The sequence below is a fragment of the Vigna unguiculata genome, chromosome 9 (assembly GCF_037176805.1).
Source record: "Vigna unguiculata cultivar grain cowpea cultivar isolate G323 ecotype 2 chromosome 9, ASM3717680v1, whole genome shotgun sequence".
NCBI classification, from domain to species: Eukaryota; Viridiplantae; Streptophyta; class Magnoliopsida; order Fabales; family Fabaceae; genus Vigna; species Vigna unguiculata.
In genome coordinates this window covers 46,077,551-46,094,326 of record NC_140800.1, presented here as the reverse complement: position 1 = coordinate 46,094,326, position 16,776 = coordinate 46,077,551, and the positions used below count along the sequence as shown (strand labels likewise).

The 16,776-nt window shown below is 31.6% G+C and overlaps 2 protein-coding genes and 1 non-coding gene across 6 annotated transcripts; 2 read left to right on the top strand and 1 right to left on the bottom strand.

Annotated features, from left to right (window-relative positions):
• Positions 1–740: 740 nt before the first annotated feature.
• On the bottom strand, positions 741–5,580 carry LOC114163358 (RING/U-box superfamily protein). Of its 4 annotated transcripts, none has more exons than XM_028047624.2 (5): positions 5,430–5,580; positions 4,151–4,560; positions 2,817–2,863; positions 1,510–2,476; positions 741–1,253 (listed from the first exon to the last, which is right to left on the bottom strand). In XM_028047624.2, exons 2-4 carry the CDS (start codon positions 4,464–4,466, stop codon positions 1,532–1,534), a joined length of 1,308 nt encoding a protein of 435 aa, XP_027903425.1. In that variant the 5' UTR covers positions 4,467–4,560; positions 5,430–5,580; the 3' UTR covers positions 741–1,253; positions 1,510–1,531. The 4 variants fall into 4 exon arrangements, with proteins under 4 accessions (XP_027903425.1, XP_027903423.1, XP_027903422.1 ...); XM_028047622.2 differs by having other exon boundaries at positions 741–1,256; positions 5,351–5,536; XM_028047621.2 differs by having other exon boundaries at positions 5,351–5,536.
• A 3,957-nt stretch (positions 5,581–9,537) lies between these two features.
• LOC114163908 (pre-mRNA-splicing factor SLU7-like) lies at positions 9,538–13,832 on the top strand. The gene is made up of 9 exons (XM_028048294.2): positions 9,538–9,823; positions 10,542–10,705; positions 10,809–10,921; positions 11,474–11,881; positions 11,996–12,131; positions 12,227–12,526; positions 12,717–12,933; positions 13,060–13,163; positions 13,454–13,832. The coding sequence occupies exons 1-9, from the start codon at positions 9,808–9,810 to the stop codon at positions 13,598–13,600; spliced, it is 1,605 nt and encodes a 534-aa protein (XP_027904095.1). The 5' UTR covers positions 9,538–9,807; the 3' UTR covers positions 13,601–13,832.
• A 1,194-nt stretch (positions 13,833–15,026) lies between these two features.
• On the top strand, positions 15,027–15,187 carry LOC114164902 (U1 spliceosomal RNA). The gene has a single exon (XR_003599637.2). It is a non-coding gene; the product is annotated as a U1 spliceosomal RNA (small nuclear RNA).
• The last annotated feature ends 1,589 nt before the right edge of the window (positions 15,188–16,776 follow it).

The following is a 16,776-nucleotide window of genomic DNA, read 5'->3' as shown; positions in this document are numbered from 1 at the left end:
TTTATTTTAATTAAAAAATAAAAATTTATTTACTTTAATTCTACTTTTTAGAAGGTTTGTTAAGTTTGTAAAAGAAAAATTATCAAAAGGTAATTTTCCTTTCTAAAATACATCAGTAATCTAATAAGAACTTCATACAATGGTGGTCAGAAATGAATGGGTGATGTGATGAATAGTGGAGCCTGTATGGCATTTGATGAAAAATTGCGAGGATATTCTTGTGACAGAGTTCTTGTGACAAATAATGTCTATTATGCTATTGTACTGACTTATCTCATAAATGCGTTCTCTGTGATTGACATTTATAGAATTACGAGTTGGTGACTCAAAAGAACAGTTAAATAAGTGTTCTGTTCTGTTCGAGGATTCTTACATTTAGTGCTGCACACTAGTATTTTTAAACTTGTCTCATTCATGTTTTCGTTTTGTACCTTTCATCTTGTAGCCTTATATTAATTCTCCTCAACTGATATTTCAAGGATTATGCTGATACAGGAGAAGATGTTCATAACTTTTCCACCATTTACAATACACAGTGAAAGTAAAAAATAAGGATATATTAAAAAACATAACTTTATACAATTTAATTTAAATACACTTATAGTATAAACTTTATATTATCAATCAACTTCAGTCAAGAAGCACCGCAACTCCTTCCACCATGAAGCACCCAACCCACTGATCTCTATGCATATAATTCAATTTGCTACCGACAAAAAACCATTAATCGAACAGGATGCTATGCTGAAAACGTTCTTTCATTAAAGCCAACACATCAGAATAATGTATACATATGATTCGATCCGCTAACTACAAAAAACACTAATTCGACAATAGGCTATCCTGAAACTGCTCTTTCATTGAAAGCAACCAACTAAAGACGATCCAGCTATTTGGTATTGCCTATCAATCTGTGAAAATCATTGCCCAACTTCGGAAACGCCGAAGGGCTAATGTTTTACATTACATATGAGCAGAACCATGGACAACAGAACATCATTTGGATATAAGAATTATATCCATGCAATAAACAAATCAACCTGTACACATTGCAGAAAGACCCTTGGGACAAACACTACTTTTTACGTCTGTATGTCTCTCATATACTTCTCTATGTCTTCTTACAGAGTAACTTCAACTTCTTATCCAGTTGAAATTGCAGATTAGTGTATACAGACGCACTCCGAAAGCATGAATTGCATCTTGTCTTTTCCTAAACCTTTAGAGGATGCACAGATGATCAATAATGGAACCTGCTATAAAGAAAGTGAAAAAAAAAAGTTTTAAGTACAGAAGAATTACTTAAGATTTCCAGTGTACCGTGCAGAAGAACCTTTTAAGTACAATAACTTGACAGCTATACCACATTTCTTCATTACAATGCATGGCATAAGCTAAAGATGCTACTCATAAACATAAGCATGCCATAGATGGAAGATAAAGACACTAAAAAGATGCTACAGGTAAACATATACATGCAAGAAAAGAAAGAAAGATAAAGCCACCGACCTCCCAACAAACAAGAAGCACCTTATTCCTTGCTAGATTTGGCCCAAAAGAAACCCTTCTTTCTTGTAGGGTGATTATCTAACATGGATCTGGGACCCTTTGATCCAAAGGAAAAGTGTCGCCGCAAAAAAGGTTTCCCAAAGGAGCTTCTCCTGCTGGAACTGGAGTCATTCCTAGGACCTTTACCTCTAAACCCTCTCCCTTTAAAGTGATCAAACACAACAGAATCATCGTCAATATCACTGTCCACAATCCGATTCTTTGATTTATTGTTTCTAGCCTTCAAATCCATTTCAGCTTTCAGGGCCTTTGCAGACAACTTCATAGTTTGTTTTTCACCGAAAGTGCAAACTGGACAAGCTGGATCATACTTATTGATATCAGATGTCATTCTCTCCAAACATTCAGCATGATAGACATGTCCGCAGATAAGTACAGAAACTACAGAAAGATCATTACTCGCAATTATCTTTTGAGTGCTCCAAGAAGACTTCTCCGCTAGAAGTTTTGAGCAAATTCCACATGATTGCAAATCAACTGATGAAGCTGAAAACCAACTACCAGATCTAACTAATCTTTCACGGTTAAAACCAAAGGACTCACTATCAAATGACCACCTTTCTCTGTGAGGAGTTCCCATCAACTCAGAAAAACCAGGTATGGACCAACCATCTGAAGATCCACCATGCGAGCGCATACCCACATCATTGTTCCATGAAGGAAATACCGGCCTTTCTTCAGACAGAGAGAAGCTGCTGGGTGACTTGACTGCTGGAATTCGGCTATCAGAAGCTTGCTGTGATAATCGGTATCCTGGGGAATGGCAGGGCCACCTTACAGGGGTCAAGTTTGAGGGAGGTATGTGACACTGGGATGATAGAGGAGATGTTGATAGTGATGTTGAAGGCAGTGATGGTTTTGTGGGAGATGGACAAGATATTGTTGATGATTCCACCAGCCCATTCACCTAGAGTGTGATTCATTATTAGGAATTGCTACAAAGAAGAAACATACGTTTCAAGTATGTGTGTGTGCATGTGTGTGGTTGTGGTTGTGGTGGGGAGCGCATATATAGTAAAAGGGTCATATTTTAATGAGTGAAAGAGTAAATAAAAAATCATACAGATATACAAGGATGTTCTAGACTTAAAGTCGGGTGACTTCTAAAAAAACTTACAACACGCATTTTCATCTTGAGCGTTGATGATAAGATCTAATGTCAATATTCATTTTTTTTTAACTCAAAAGAAAATGTCTTCTCACTAAATACACCACCCTTAAACACACATTCATTAATATAACCTCACCTGTTCCACACTCACTTCCGTAGAAACAGTCCCTGAAAAAGATTGGTCTGCAATAATCACAAATAACCTTGTCAGACAGTGTAGAAGAATCAAATGACAGAATAATAGTAAACCCGGATTAGTTAAATTTAAAGTGTAATAATAATATTCTAATAAGATTCAAAATAAGCAATACAAAACCACCTTATTCATCATACTTATTTTCTTAGTTGCCTAAATTATATTCCCGGGTTCTATAGGAAGAAGTACTGATTAAAATTCACCTACCCTATCTAAATGACCAAAAAACTTCAATATCCTGAACTAAAAGCTAAATTGAGTAAGTCTGGTGTTAAGAATTCTTTCCTGATTTGATTTCCTTCAGTATAACTACTTGAAGATAGAAAATGCATGACAAAGGAACTTTTCCCACCTTTAACGTTTTGTAGAACCCTCGGAAGAAATAGAAACAAAATATTTATTAGAAAATATAGATAATTTTAAAGGATGATCTCCAGTGTTTCCTGAGGCAAGGAGATTGACCACAAATGATTGAATAGCCACCTTCAACTTTTGTAGGGACACGGATACAGTAAGAATTTTTCAATATTTTGGTGACTTCCGACGATATTTAACTAAATACTTTTTACAAACTATCACCAAAACTTCCTGTCCGAAAAAAAGGGATGAACCGGATAAATCTAACACTAATTGAAAACCTGGTTTCTGAATCTCAAAAGCTGGAAGTATTTAACTAAATCTCATACAAGTTTCAGAATAAACAAAGATGATGCTCTACCATTACCATCTTTTCACTTTTCGATTCCCTTCTGGATTATTGTGTGTATGGTTTATCTTTAAACAATGATTAGCGCTGACAAATCTAAATTCCTAGCAGTTCATTTCTCTTATAAGATTAACGGTGCCATCAAATTTAAATAACCATTTAATCTAACCCCTCTATATTTGCTACTGCAACAATGTGAAAAATAAATAAAAAACAATTGATAGTTCTGTGGTTTCTGCTCTTACTTTGCGATGTCAGTTTCCGTCATCTCATTCATAGAGACAGAAATTTTAGCCTTTACAGAACTATCCATTTAAGAAACCAGACTTTATGCTAATTTTCAATTTGTCCTTATATCTGAATCTGATTGCTTTGGACACAAAAATACGTGAGAATACATATCTCCAAGTTTCAGATATGTACTAGAATTTCATATCTCTCACACGTCTCGATCGATATAAGGGTAGAGAATAAACTATGAAAAAACCGAGAGAACAGCCAGTTCTAGAAAAGTCCAACCCAAGTCGGTTAATGTTTAAAACCAAAAGGGAAAATTCCGAAGAGTTACCTGATGTTGAATTTCTCCCACGTACAGCAGTTGCTTCCGAAATTGGAGACTGTTGGAATCTTTTCCGTTGATAATTCTGCAATGGACTTCCGTCCTCTGAAACATATGCTGATTCATTTTTATTCTCCGATCCATCATTTCTGCTAATACCATCAGAAAACCAATTTATAGAAGTATCTTCACCAGCTACACGCCCTCGGTGATCCCACCGAAAGCTCCATGTTGGAGAACACCGAACGTTTCGGTGCAAAATGTCACTGGTTGATCCACTTTGTATAGTTTTGTCTCTGGCAGCAACACAACAAGCAGCACCCATCGTGAAGTAGCAGCAGTTCTTAGTTTCTTACACCAACATAACCACCGAATGCATCAACAAATACAACGATTCACTCGTTGACACAGCACTATACCTGGAACAATAATAAATAAATAAATAAGGCAGACCATCAATTGCAACGAACAATAATATGACAGTCAAAAGCATGACCCAAAAAATCGTTATTCACTGTTACTCAACCAGTAATAATCCTGGTCAGGTTAAACAAAATTCCAAATCAAAAACCCCAAATAAAATGAACACAAGAGAAAGACCAAAATAAAATTTAGAATGAAAACGATAGAATATTGATCGTGATGCTACAATGAACCACTTCAAGACAGAAATAAACTTCATATACGATCTAAACAATAGAATATTGATAGTGATGAACACAGAAATTTCATAACAGTAGAATATACAGGAAGAGGGGAAGTAAGAAGACCATTATTGTTTCAAAAAAATGATATTCTACTCTCATCACGGATATCGTACCAACCTAAAATCACTGGCGACACAAAAAACAAAAAGAAAAACAAAAATGATATTCCCCAAAATTGAAAAGGGCCTCGGAAATGATCCAATAAATTTGACACAATTTTAAAAAAAAAAATTCAGACAAAGACAGAAAGAAACCAAAAATCCGAAATAAAGAAAACATATAGCTCACTGCAAAAGTCAGAACGATCCGAAATAAACGCTGAAGAAGAGGAATTCACAGTGAAGACCTCCAGAGCTTGAACAGTAACAACAACAGCAATTAATATCTAGTAATTGAGGAGGGAAAGGAAAAAACAACAAGTAATTTTGAAATTGGGAGCATAACATGGTTTTGGGTACAAAAAAAAACACATCTTTTGGCTATGACACCGACCCACCCACACCTTTTGACGAAACCAAGAGCCACACCAGAGAGAGAGAAGAGCGGAAAGACGAAAGAGGAGCGTTTCAGCGGTTTCTTACGCCGTTTTGAGGACCCTCCCTCTTCTTCAGTAGAGGCGATTCGCACTTGAGTTTTCTGAAATAATAAACCAAAAATGCCTCTCAGCAGTTTCGGCCAAAAAATAGAGATTTATCAATCATTATGTTGGGCATTATTTTTTCTTTTTTTTTTAGAATTAATAAATAATAAATACAAAATAAGATAATATAAATAACAATTTATATAGTTATTTAGAAAATAAAATATACTAATCATGATAGCAATATCAGGGAGGTAGCTTTTTTTTGTTGCCCTGGGAATTTATGCCATTGATGTATTTCTTTTTCCCTCATATCAATCTTTGCATATATTCCTGAATTTTTGTGTCCAGTACTCTTTCTTTCTTTTCCTTTTCTACATTAAATATTCTTTTAACTTTTATATAGTCTGAGTTTGGTTATTATTTAAGAAACTTGTTGAATTGAAAGTTAGAATATTATTTTTTTTTATGTTGATTTTCATATATATTATTTGAAAGTGGATGGAAGAGCCAAAATCAAAAGCTTTGGTTGGTGCTTTTAGTTCAGCTCCCTTAACCCTAAGCAATCTCTAAAGTCTTTCTTGTTTTTTCTTTCTTAATTTTAAATAAATATGTGGTACCTAATTCCAAGCTTTTTTTCAATAGAAAAATAAATCCACTTAGTCAACAGTTATTAAGATTTCTTCGATAATTACTAACTCAGTTTTATTTATTTAATTAAACAGCTAAATCGAAATAGTATTTTTTTTTTAATAGTCAAATCTCAATGTTCAATTAAATGGGTCTTGAGCAATGAATTTTGTTCGTAAATCAAATTAAAGTTTAAAGAATTTGGTTTGACTGGTATGTATATACTTCGAGTGCTGCATTATTATTTTCTATTTTGATCTTAATTTTATTGACATTTGCATCATATATCGACTAATTCGATATCGATTCAACACTCGCAGTTTTATTTTTAAAATTATATTTCGGTTAGTTGAGAAAAAACAAAGTTTATAAACTACTTTGGTATATTATAACATTCACAATAAGTATTGGAATTTTGTATTTTTTTTAAAAGGCGTAAGTCTGTAATTTGTGATACATTAAATAAGGGTTAAAGGTAAAACAATAAAAATAAAAATTCACAAATTTGTTTATTTTTGGTCATGTCAAATCATATATTCATTTTGCTCACAACTTTAAGACGTTGTTTTTCACTTCTCACCTCAAAGATACTCCTAACTTTGCATCTGATAACTATTTGACTTTATTTAATGTTTAGTTAAAAATTATAAAACCGAAGGTCTCCTTTTTAGGAAGTAAAAATAACTTCATCAAATTAAAAAATATACTTAAAATTGAAACTTAACAACAAACAAAGAAAAATACTTAAATTTATTATCTTAATATTTCATTATCAAAAAGATATTTACTTTTTTTTCTTCACAAATATTAAAAAGAACAAATGAAAAATAAAAATAAAAAAAATAAGTTTTTATTTTTTATTTTTCAAATAAAAAGAAAATATATGAGAGTGTGAGATAAGTATAATTTATGAAAACTATACAAATACAAAATAATAATAATAATAAATATCTTAATAAATATTTGTATTCTTCACTAAATTTTGATTTTATGTTTTATTATTTATTAACATTAAATGTTATGTTTTATAAAATAAATAAAAAGATACCTCATTCAACTTTAACTTTGATTAAAAAATTGAAAATAATTAATATATATATATATATATATATATATATATATATATAATATAAACAAATTAAAATTGTGGGAGGTCATGGTCACCCTTCTCTTAATAATTTCATGGTGCATATTTGATTTATGTTTTGTTTATCTAGTAATTCGTCTTTAAAAGATTTATAATTGATATCGTAGTTTGGTTAGTTTTCACAATTAACTTATATGTATTTATATGTATTTGTATAAAACGTCTTTCTAACTAATGGTATGTCTTGTTAAAATAAACAATTATACAAGTAAAAAGTATTCGTAAAAAATTATTAGAAATTTAAATACGAATTTAAGTTTCACATAAAATAAAATTGAAAAAATCGAACAACAAAAAGAAAATACTCTAGAACTTTGTTTTAACATTTTTTTATTTAAAATGGTATATGTACGTAATTTTTATTTTTTTTATATAACACTTTTATTTGATTATTATTTATTCAATTGATGTGCGTTGTCCTTAACGAATTTATTTAGTTATCTTATTGTTGTAATTAAAATCATAAAATAGCTTAATATAATTAAGTTGATTCCAAAATTCTTAAAATTTTGTTCCACAATCCAAACTTACAATTATAAATTGTAGTTAAAGGGAATCGCAAAGTAAATATATACTGTTGTCTTTCAATACAAAAATATCATGTATAGAAAATTTTGTGGTGTTCTGATAATAGTTTAAAAAAATATATCATGAAATATTTATTTATAATAGAAATTAAAGTGAAGTTACAAATTGAGTTTTGTGAGAGATTATGCGTATTTGGTGTAAACAATAAACAAAATGATATTTGAACTGTACTTTTCTTACAAAACTTGTATGTGACTCACGAATTTTTTTTTTAAAAAATAATATAATTAAAAATGAACTTGTTTAAATAAATTAAAAAAATATCTACGTAACTATTACAATTATATAGATGTGTCATAGAAACATAAAATCATTTATAATATAATTAAATAATTATATTATTTTATGATAATATACTAAAATAATAATATAAATCCTAATAATAATAATAATACAAATATCTATATCTATCTATTCTATAATATATATATATATATATATATATATATTATATATTATATATATATATATATTATATATAATAATATTATAATTATAATAATCTATAACAATATATAAAGGGGATTCTCTTTTTTGTGTTCACTTTTCAAAATACCGATTTTACCCTTTAAATATAATAATTTATTAAATTTTTAAAAATTGACCATTATTTTTACAATTTTTTTATAAAATCAGATGTTTTGCTTCTTCTTTATTTATCAATGCTTATTCTTTTATCTGTTCTGATATATTTCACTTTATTTTTAATAAATATAATTATAATATATGTATTATCACGCATATTTAAAAAATACATACACACAGGCGCGCGATAGCGCCTGTGTTACGCTAGTAAATAATAAAGGGGATTCCTCATTTTGTATAAATAATAAAGGGGATTCCTCATTTTGTATCCACATTTAATAATACCCGCTTTACCCTTAGTTATTTTAAAAATTAATTATTTTATAAATAATTTACTTTTAATCACTTCTCTACAAATCTCATTATTTAAATTTTATTTTTACATATCTTACTTTTTTTAATTTTATATTTAACAACTATTTTAAAAATTATATATTTTGTTATTATCTTAAATTTCTAAAAAATTTAAAAATGCTAGTACTAATAATAATAATCAATTTTTATTTTGGAAGAAAAAAACTTATAATAAAAGAGCACTATAAAAGGAAAAATTTATTGTTCGTCAGTGATTTACTATTTACACATAAAATGACAAAAATATCAAAAAATATATTAAGTGTCAAAATGTGATTTATAAGTATTTATGGATTTTAAATTGTACTAATATTTTCTTCTTATAGATACTAGGGAACATACAGGCGCTATTGTCTTTGTTGTTATTGTGCATTCGTATTTTTTAATTTTTAAGAAATTTAATATTAATAACAAATATATAATTTTTAAAATAGTTGTTAAATATAAAATTAAAAAAAATATGTAAAAAAATTTTAAATAATAATTTAAGATAAAAAAATTTGTAGAAAAATGATTAAAAGTAAATTATTTATAAAATAATTAATTTTTAAAATAACTAAAGATAAAACGGATATTATGAAATGTGGACACAAAAAAGAGAAATCTCTTTTATTATCCTTTATTATTATAGATATAGATCAAAGATATAGATGCAAATAAATAAATAAGTTATATTTAAAGGGTAAAATCATTATTTTGATAAATGAAAAAAAAAAGAAGAATCCCCTATTAATATATTAATATAGATATTAGATACCAGATATATTAGATTACATTAGATTATAGATATATAGGGTTACGAAAGTTTTCGTTTTCTGCGGTGGTCTTGATCCCAATCATCTGCAAGCTTTTGTATTGTCCTTCGCTTTCTCCTCTGATCTATTCTCCTTCCTTTTGTGCTCAATCAAGAATATCGAGTCTCATTTGTAAGCAATGTTGTGAACCCGCGTACAGAGGCTGTGGTGGTGCTTCGGAGTTTCGGCGGAAGTTCGGTGGTGGTGAAAAGATAGAAGCTTTTGATCATTTTCTTCGTTTTCATCTTTGATCTTCAATTCCTTTCTGCGTACTTCACAGCATGGCTACCGCTTCAGGTACTATCCTCTCCCTTCCAAAACCCATATTTTCATTTTCTAGGGTTTCTGATATCAATGCCCACACTTGTACCCGTTTCAAAACATTAGTCCATTTTGGTTGAAAACATTTTAAGCCATTAGTAGATGACTCTGGAAACTGGCCAAAAATAAAAGAGACTCTTTGGGAATTTTTACTGCAGTGAAAAAGTAAAAATTCAGTGACTCCCCTCTCTTTTGTGAACGAGAAAACTGTTGATCAACTTCCAAACTCCTTTTAGTCTCACTCCAATTCAATCTATTTGTGTGAATATCAATTTCATAAGATATGTAGGATCTTACTATCCGTGTTACAATTTCCTGATTTACGATTTATATTTGGGAATTTCCTGATTTAACTACTTGTAGATTACAATTCATATCTATTAATCGTTACTCATCATGTTTTGAATTAATAGATGATAGAAACAAGTATTTTGGCAAGGTTTAGAGAGAGTGAGTTTTTTTTTTTTCTCAGACTAGTTTAGTATTGTTGGGAGTTTCAGAATTGGATTCGGATATCTGTTTAAATTTGAAGTACCGGGGCTTCATAGCTCTTAGGTTGATTGGTTTGAGACTGTTTGCACAATTCTTCAATTTTCACTTTTTAATTTTAATTGAATTTTAAACATAACTATGTTCGTCTCATTATACCTTATATACCTCAATGTTGTTTAAAGTTTTTTGGCATGAATTTCAGTGGCATTTAAGTCCAGGGAGGACCATCGCAAACAGATTGAGTTGGAGGAGGCACGAAAAGCGGGGCTTGCGCCAGCTGAACTTGATGAGGATGGGAAGGAAATCAATCCTCATATTCCCCAGTATATGTCATCTGCGCCTTGGTATCTTAATGCCGAGAGACCTGTAAGTGTCTCTACTCTTTAGAGTTATTGAGATCGGAAGGAATTTGGGATGTTTGATGTATAAAAGTTAACATTTTCTTTTTGTCCTATTGTTATGCTTGTAGAGTTTGAAACATCAAAGAAAATGGAAATCTGATCCCAATTACACCAAATCATGGTACGATAGAGGTGCTAAAATCCATCAGGCTGACAAGTATAGGAAAGGCGCATGCGAAAAGTAAGTGATCTTTATTTGACAAATATTTTTGAGCATTTTCTCTGTGTTTAATGTATGTACATACTTCTTGTCTGACAAAACTCTTGATTAAACTTTTACTAGTATTGGTTATAAGACAATAAATAAATGCGACGTTTACTTGCATGTAAATTCTCTCTCAAAGCAACGTGTTTAGGTAAACACTCGCATAATCAGTTGATTCTACTCTTGAACTTAAGAGGTTTCCAGGTGCAACTTTTGACTGGGTTCTTGGTGCTGCTAGTCAATGTGTATTTTAGGTTTTCGAAGTCTGAATATTTAATTAGTTTTCTATTGTTATTTAAACTAGACGAAAATGGCTGGGAGTGGGACTGTATATAGCATAACAGATGACTTAGTATTTATGTTTTTACCTTATAACTTCATTAATTATGAGTACGTGAATATGTTGTTTGATATGTTTGGCTATTAAGACATGTTTTCTAAATATTATCTTTCAAATCCTGTAAACTATTTGACAACCAGGCTTGTCTTTGAATTTATTTATGGACCACTCCAATCTTCTTGTTACAGTTGTGGAGCTATGACCCATGATGTGAAGTCATGTATGGAAAGACCACGAAAAGTGGGAGCAAAATGGACAAACACTCACATTGCCCCTGATGAAAAGATAGAAACTTTTGAGCTCGACTATGATGGAAAACGGGACAGATGGAATGGTTATGATGCGTCAACTTATGCTCGAGTCATTGAGAGGTATGAAGCTAGAGATGAAGCACGGAAGAAGTACCTGAAAGAACAACAACTTAAGAAATTGGAGAAGAGCAACCAAAATGGTGAGGATGCTGCAAGTGATGAGGATGAAGAGGAAGATGATCTAAGGGTAGATGAGGCAAAGGTTGATGAGAGCAAACAAATGGACTTTGCAAAGGTTGAGAAGCGTGTGCGTACAACAGGTGGTGGAAGTACAGGAACTGTGAGGTAATTTTTATGTTACCATCATTTTAATATATCTTTTCAGTTTAATTGGTTATATTTAAGGTTATTTCATTATTTATATTAGATGAATTGGAGCTGAACTATTTTTTCCTACAGGAATCTACGTATTCGAGAAGATACTGCAAAATATCTTCTTAATCTTGATGTCAATTCAGCACATTATGATCCCAAGACCAGATCCATGCGAGAGGATCCACTTCCAGATGCAGATCCAAATGAAAAGTTTTATGGGGTAACTTGTCTTGAATGAAAATTTGGAACATTGTAACTTGTTTCTACTGCTATATGGGATCTTGTATTTAGACTGAACCTGCTTTCGTACTGTAGGGTGATAACCAATATAGAAATAGCGGGCAAGCTTTGGAATTTAAGGAGTTGAACATCCATGCTTGGGAAGCATTTGAAAAGGGGCAAGATGTTCACATGCAAGCGGCCCCATCACAAGCTGAATTAGTCCATAAAAGTTTCCTTATCCGAAGTGAGGAGCTGAAGCATCAAACAAAGAAAACCATTATTGAGAAGTATGGCAATGCTGCTGATGAGAACAAGCCTCCAAGAGAACTTCTGCTTGGCCAAACTGAAATGCAAGTTGAGTATGATCGTGCTGGTAGAATAATTAAAGGCCAGGTGAGAGTTGTATTCTAAATCTGTAGAGTACCATTGTAGTTTGCTTATAAATCTTAAATATTCTTGGTAGTGGGACATTTTTCATGATTGTTAACGTTTGTGTTTTACCTTGAATTTTAGTTTTGACTTTAATGATTCTGCTTTATGGTTACTTGAGATTTAATTATTATTTATCTGATGTTTCCAACAGGAAGCAGCAGTCCCCAGGAGCAAGTATGAAGAAGATATTTACATTAACAACCACACAACTGTGTGGGGCTCATGGTGGAAGGATCACCAGTGGGGCTATAAGTGCTGCAAGCAGACAATTCGAAATAGCTATTGCACCGGTGCCGCTGGTATTGAGGCTGCTGAAGCTGCAAGTGATCTTATGAAAGCTAATATTGCCCGTAAGGAGGCTGCTACAGGTTCGTTCGCTAACAAACGTTGTTTCTCTACCTCTATTTCGTTCCTTTCTTATTTCTGTTTGTTTGTAAATTTTGTTTATTGTATTTAGCATGTCTATTAATCACTATCTTTTCAATGAACTACAGAGGATCCTGCACCCGTGGAGGAGAAAAAACTTGCTACGTGGGGTACTGATGTCCCAGATGATTTAGTTCTAGATGAGAAATTGCTTGCTGATGCACTCAAGAAGGTAAATGACATTCTATCGTATGTGTACTCGGTCTTTGGTAGTCATTCTGCGTCTTATTTGTACCCACTGGAATTAATTATATTTTTTTTGCCAATAACTCTGTCGACCTTAATTACCAAGGACACGACACATTCGATTTAAACTAAATTTTGTTGATAATTTCTTCTAACAAATATGACTTTACATTATGATGTCTATTTCTAGTGTAAAATGTATTTTTATGTATCATTCAATCTTTTGAGATGTAGTTATTGTGACATTTATACAAACGTTGTAACGTTGTTTCACAGGAAGATCTAAGGAAGAGGGAAGAGAAAGATGAGAGGAAACGCAAGTATAATGTCAGATGGAACGATGAGGTTACTGAAGAGGACATGGAGGCATACAGGATGAAGAAAGTCCATCATGATGATCCAATGAAAGATTTCCTACACTAAGCTTCAAAATAAAATGATATCATGGAAAGTCAGGAGCTCGGGGAACTATTAATGTTTGTATATAGTTTTTTATGCATCAGTTAATCACCGACTCGCATAAATCACTTACTTTGTACCTTCAAAAAGCTCGTTAATGCCACTGTAACATTTTATCACAACCTTTAAAGGTTCGTTTCCTTGTGTGATATGTAAAATGAACAGTAATATAATGAGTTGATTGAAAATGGTTAAATTACTGTCGATACGCGCAGAATAAACAGTAATCGGTGTTTTAAAGTTATGTAAAAATTGTTAAATTCCTGTGGGTTCGTTCTGAATAAATAGTAATAAATAGTAATGGGTGTTCTAAAGTTAAGTACAAAAAAATATTGAAAACATTCAGTAGATAAGAGGGTAGTGTTCTCAGTATAAGGTTATCAATTGAGTTTATTACTCGCGCAATCCAGTAAAAGATAATCTTTATTGTTGCTTTTCATATAATTATAAAAGTAAATATATAATATATATGATTGTTTGCGGTTAAAAAAGGTTTACAATGTTCCTGTGTGTATTTTTATTCATTATTTATCAATTACTATTATTTGAAAATATAAGATTTACATTTCATACTTTCCTGAATATGAAGGTAGCATTGTTAGACATGTGTAAATATTTATCCTGAAAAAAAAAAAAAGAGAGAGCAGGTAGCTACTCTGAGACAACAGTTGACAGATTTTTAATCTCCTCAATCATGTTTCTGGTGAATGCGAGTGCTGGAGTTCGATTGGTACTTATTTTACCATCACTGTTGGCATCCTTTCTTGTCAGAGAACGACGTAGTTCTATCACAATGTTGGGGTGTTAAAGTCACTACATTGTTAAAGCCCTGGTGGACATGTAGAATGAGCGACTCCTTTGAGGTTAAGTAGCTCAGAAAAGTTTCATTGAAGAAAGCCGCAATCAATGGAAAGTAGTATCAGGCTAGGCTGGGCTTGAAGGATGATGCTTGGTGCCACCACTTGAAATTCTTTAAACCTAAGAAAATAGTTACCTTGAATGCAAAAATGAGATATCTAAACTATCTCTTTTGGTAATACAAATTATGAGAAGATTCACTTATACTTCATGAATGATAAAAATCTTATAAGGTGATATAAATTGTACTTATGGTGAACACGAAAGAAACAAGAAACAAAGTACAATGATTCTATTCCATTCTATTTCTTATGGATTTTCTGATATGCTCGTATGTGAGTTATTTCATGGAACACACTTATTCCTTTCAAATTTGTAGTGTGGAATCGGTGAAACAGGTTTCTTTGTATGTTTCTTCTCACAGACAGATAGAGCAGTAAATGGTTCTCCTATCTAGTCCCACATCGAGCAAGTTGTAGTCATGCCAGTTGACAACATTGTATAAATAAAGAGCAACTGGCTACATTTGAACATACTTACCTGGATGGGGTCAATGGGTGATCAATAAGGTCCATGGCCTAGGTTGGTGACTTCCATTGCACTTTGGAAGGGTGCCATCCTAAGGTCTTCCCAAGTGGGAGAGCCTACATCATAATTTGTGACAGCGGGGGCCTGCGTTCGCGCGGCCCCTTCCAATGTTAGTTCTTAAATATTTTTAATGTAAGAAATAATTGTTTACATTGCTTTGTTGGAAGTTGTAAATTTGTAATAGGTTGAAACCACAACATTGACAGTTCAAACTTTTTTAGTTTTATATAACTATGCTTCTGAGTTTTTGGGTTCAGTCAACAGTATTTTGCTTAAAGGTGCAACAGCAGTAATGTATGATGAATCAATAGAGTGAATTACATGGTATAATGCAGGCCAAAATATATGTGGGCCAGTCAAATATTCAGCCCGCTTTTCAAGTGGACTGGGCCAGTCCAGCACACGACTCCTAAATGGACGGATCAACGCTACTAGGAACAAGTGGGTCTTTCTTCCTGCACCTCCAAAATTTCTTTTACACCTCCAAACTTTTTTTAAATTCCCAAAAAATCCTTTGACCATTTAAGAAAACTCGTAGACAACACACTCCCAAAATTATGTCGACTTTCGGAAGTCAAAATATATGACTTCCGGAAGTCAAAATATATCACGAAAGTCAATTTTAGGAAGTCAAAATATATCATCGGAAGTCGACTTCCGGAAATCAAAAATCATCATCGGAAGTCATAAAATATTCCCAGAAGTCGACTTCCGGAAGTCAAAAAAATTCTTCGGAAGTTGACTTCCATAATGTTTTTTGATTTCCGGAAGTCGACTTTCGGTAATGATTTTTGACTTCCGGAAGTTAACTTCCGGTGATATATTTTGACTTTCGAAAGTCGACTTTCAATAATATATTTTGACTTCCGGAAGTCGACTTTCGGTGATATATTTTAACTTCCGGAAGTCAAATATATTTTGACTTTTGGAAGTTGACATCCGGAAGTATTTTTGGGGGTGTGATGTCCGTGAGTTTTTTTAAATGGTCAAAAGGTATTTTGAAAATTTAACAAAAATTTGGAGGTGCAGAAGAAATGTTTGGAGGTGTAGGAAGAAAGACCCGAAACAAGTTGGTAGACAAATATAGTTAATAATTCAACAATCCATTATTTTTGTTTTAAGAATCACCTATTATTTTATAAGGATCAATTGTTGTCTATTTTTACATGCTCCCAATCATACATATCAACTCTCTCATCAATTTATTTCCACCGATTACATGAAGAATACTAATAATCTTAGTAAAATAATAAATAAATAAATTTGTTTTTGTTTCTTAACTTGAAGTGTAAAAATTGTAAAATATATAAACATACTATATCTCTCTTTTGTTAACATTCAAATATAATTTTATTATCTCTGAAATAATAATTAAATTTAAATCAAGACTATATTATAGTTGAAAAAAACCGTCACATTAAAATTTTTAATCACAGAATGTCTCTTCATTGTGATTATTTATCATTGTACATATTTCAAATATTATAAGACCGTACACAAAATTCGATCACGCTGTCTTGGGATTAGTAGAGAAAAAACTCTAATAATAATTTAGATGGAAAATTAAACATTACACTTGATTTGAATATATTATTTTCAGACTCAAAACTATTCTTGATTTAAAAGTATTATAGAGTATTAAAGGGTTAATATCTGGTGATGTAAACTGATATCTTCGTTCTGATGATTCATGG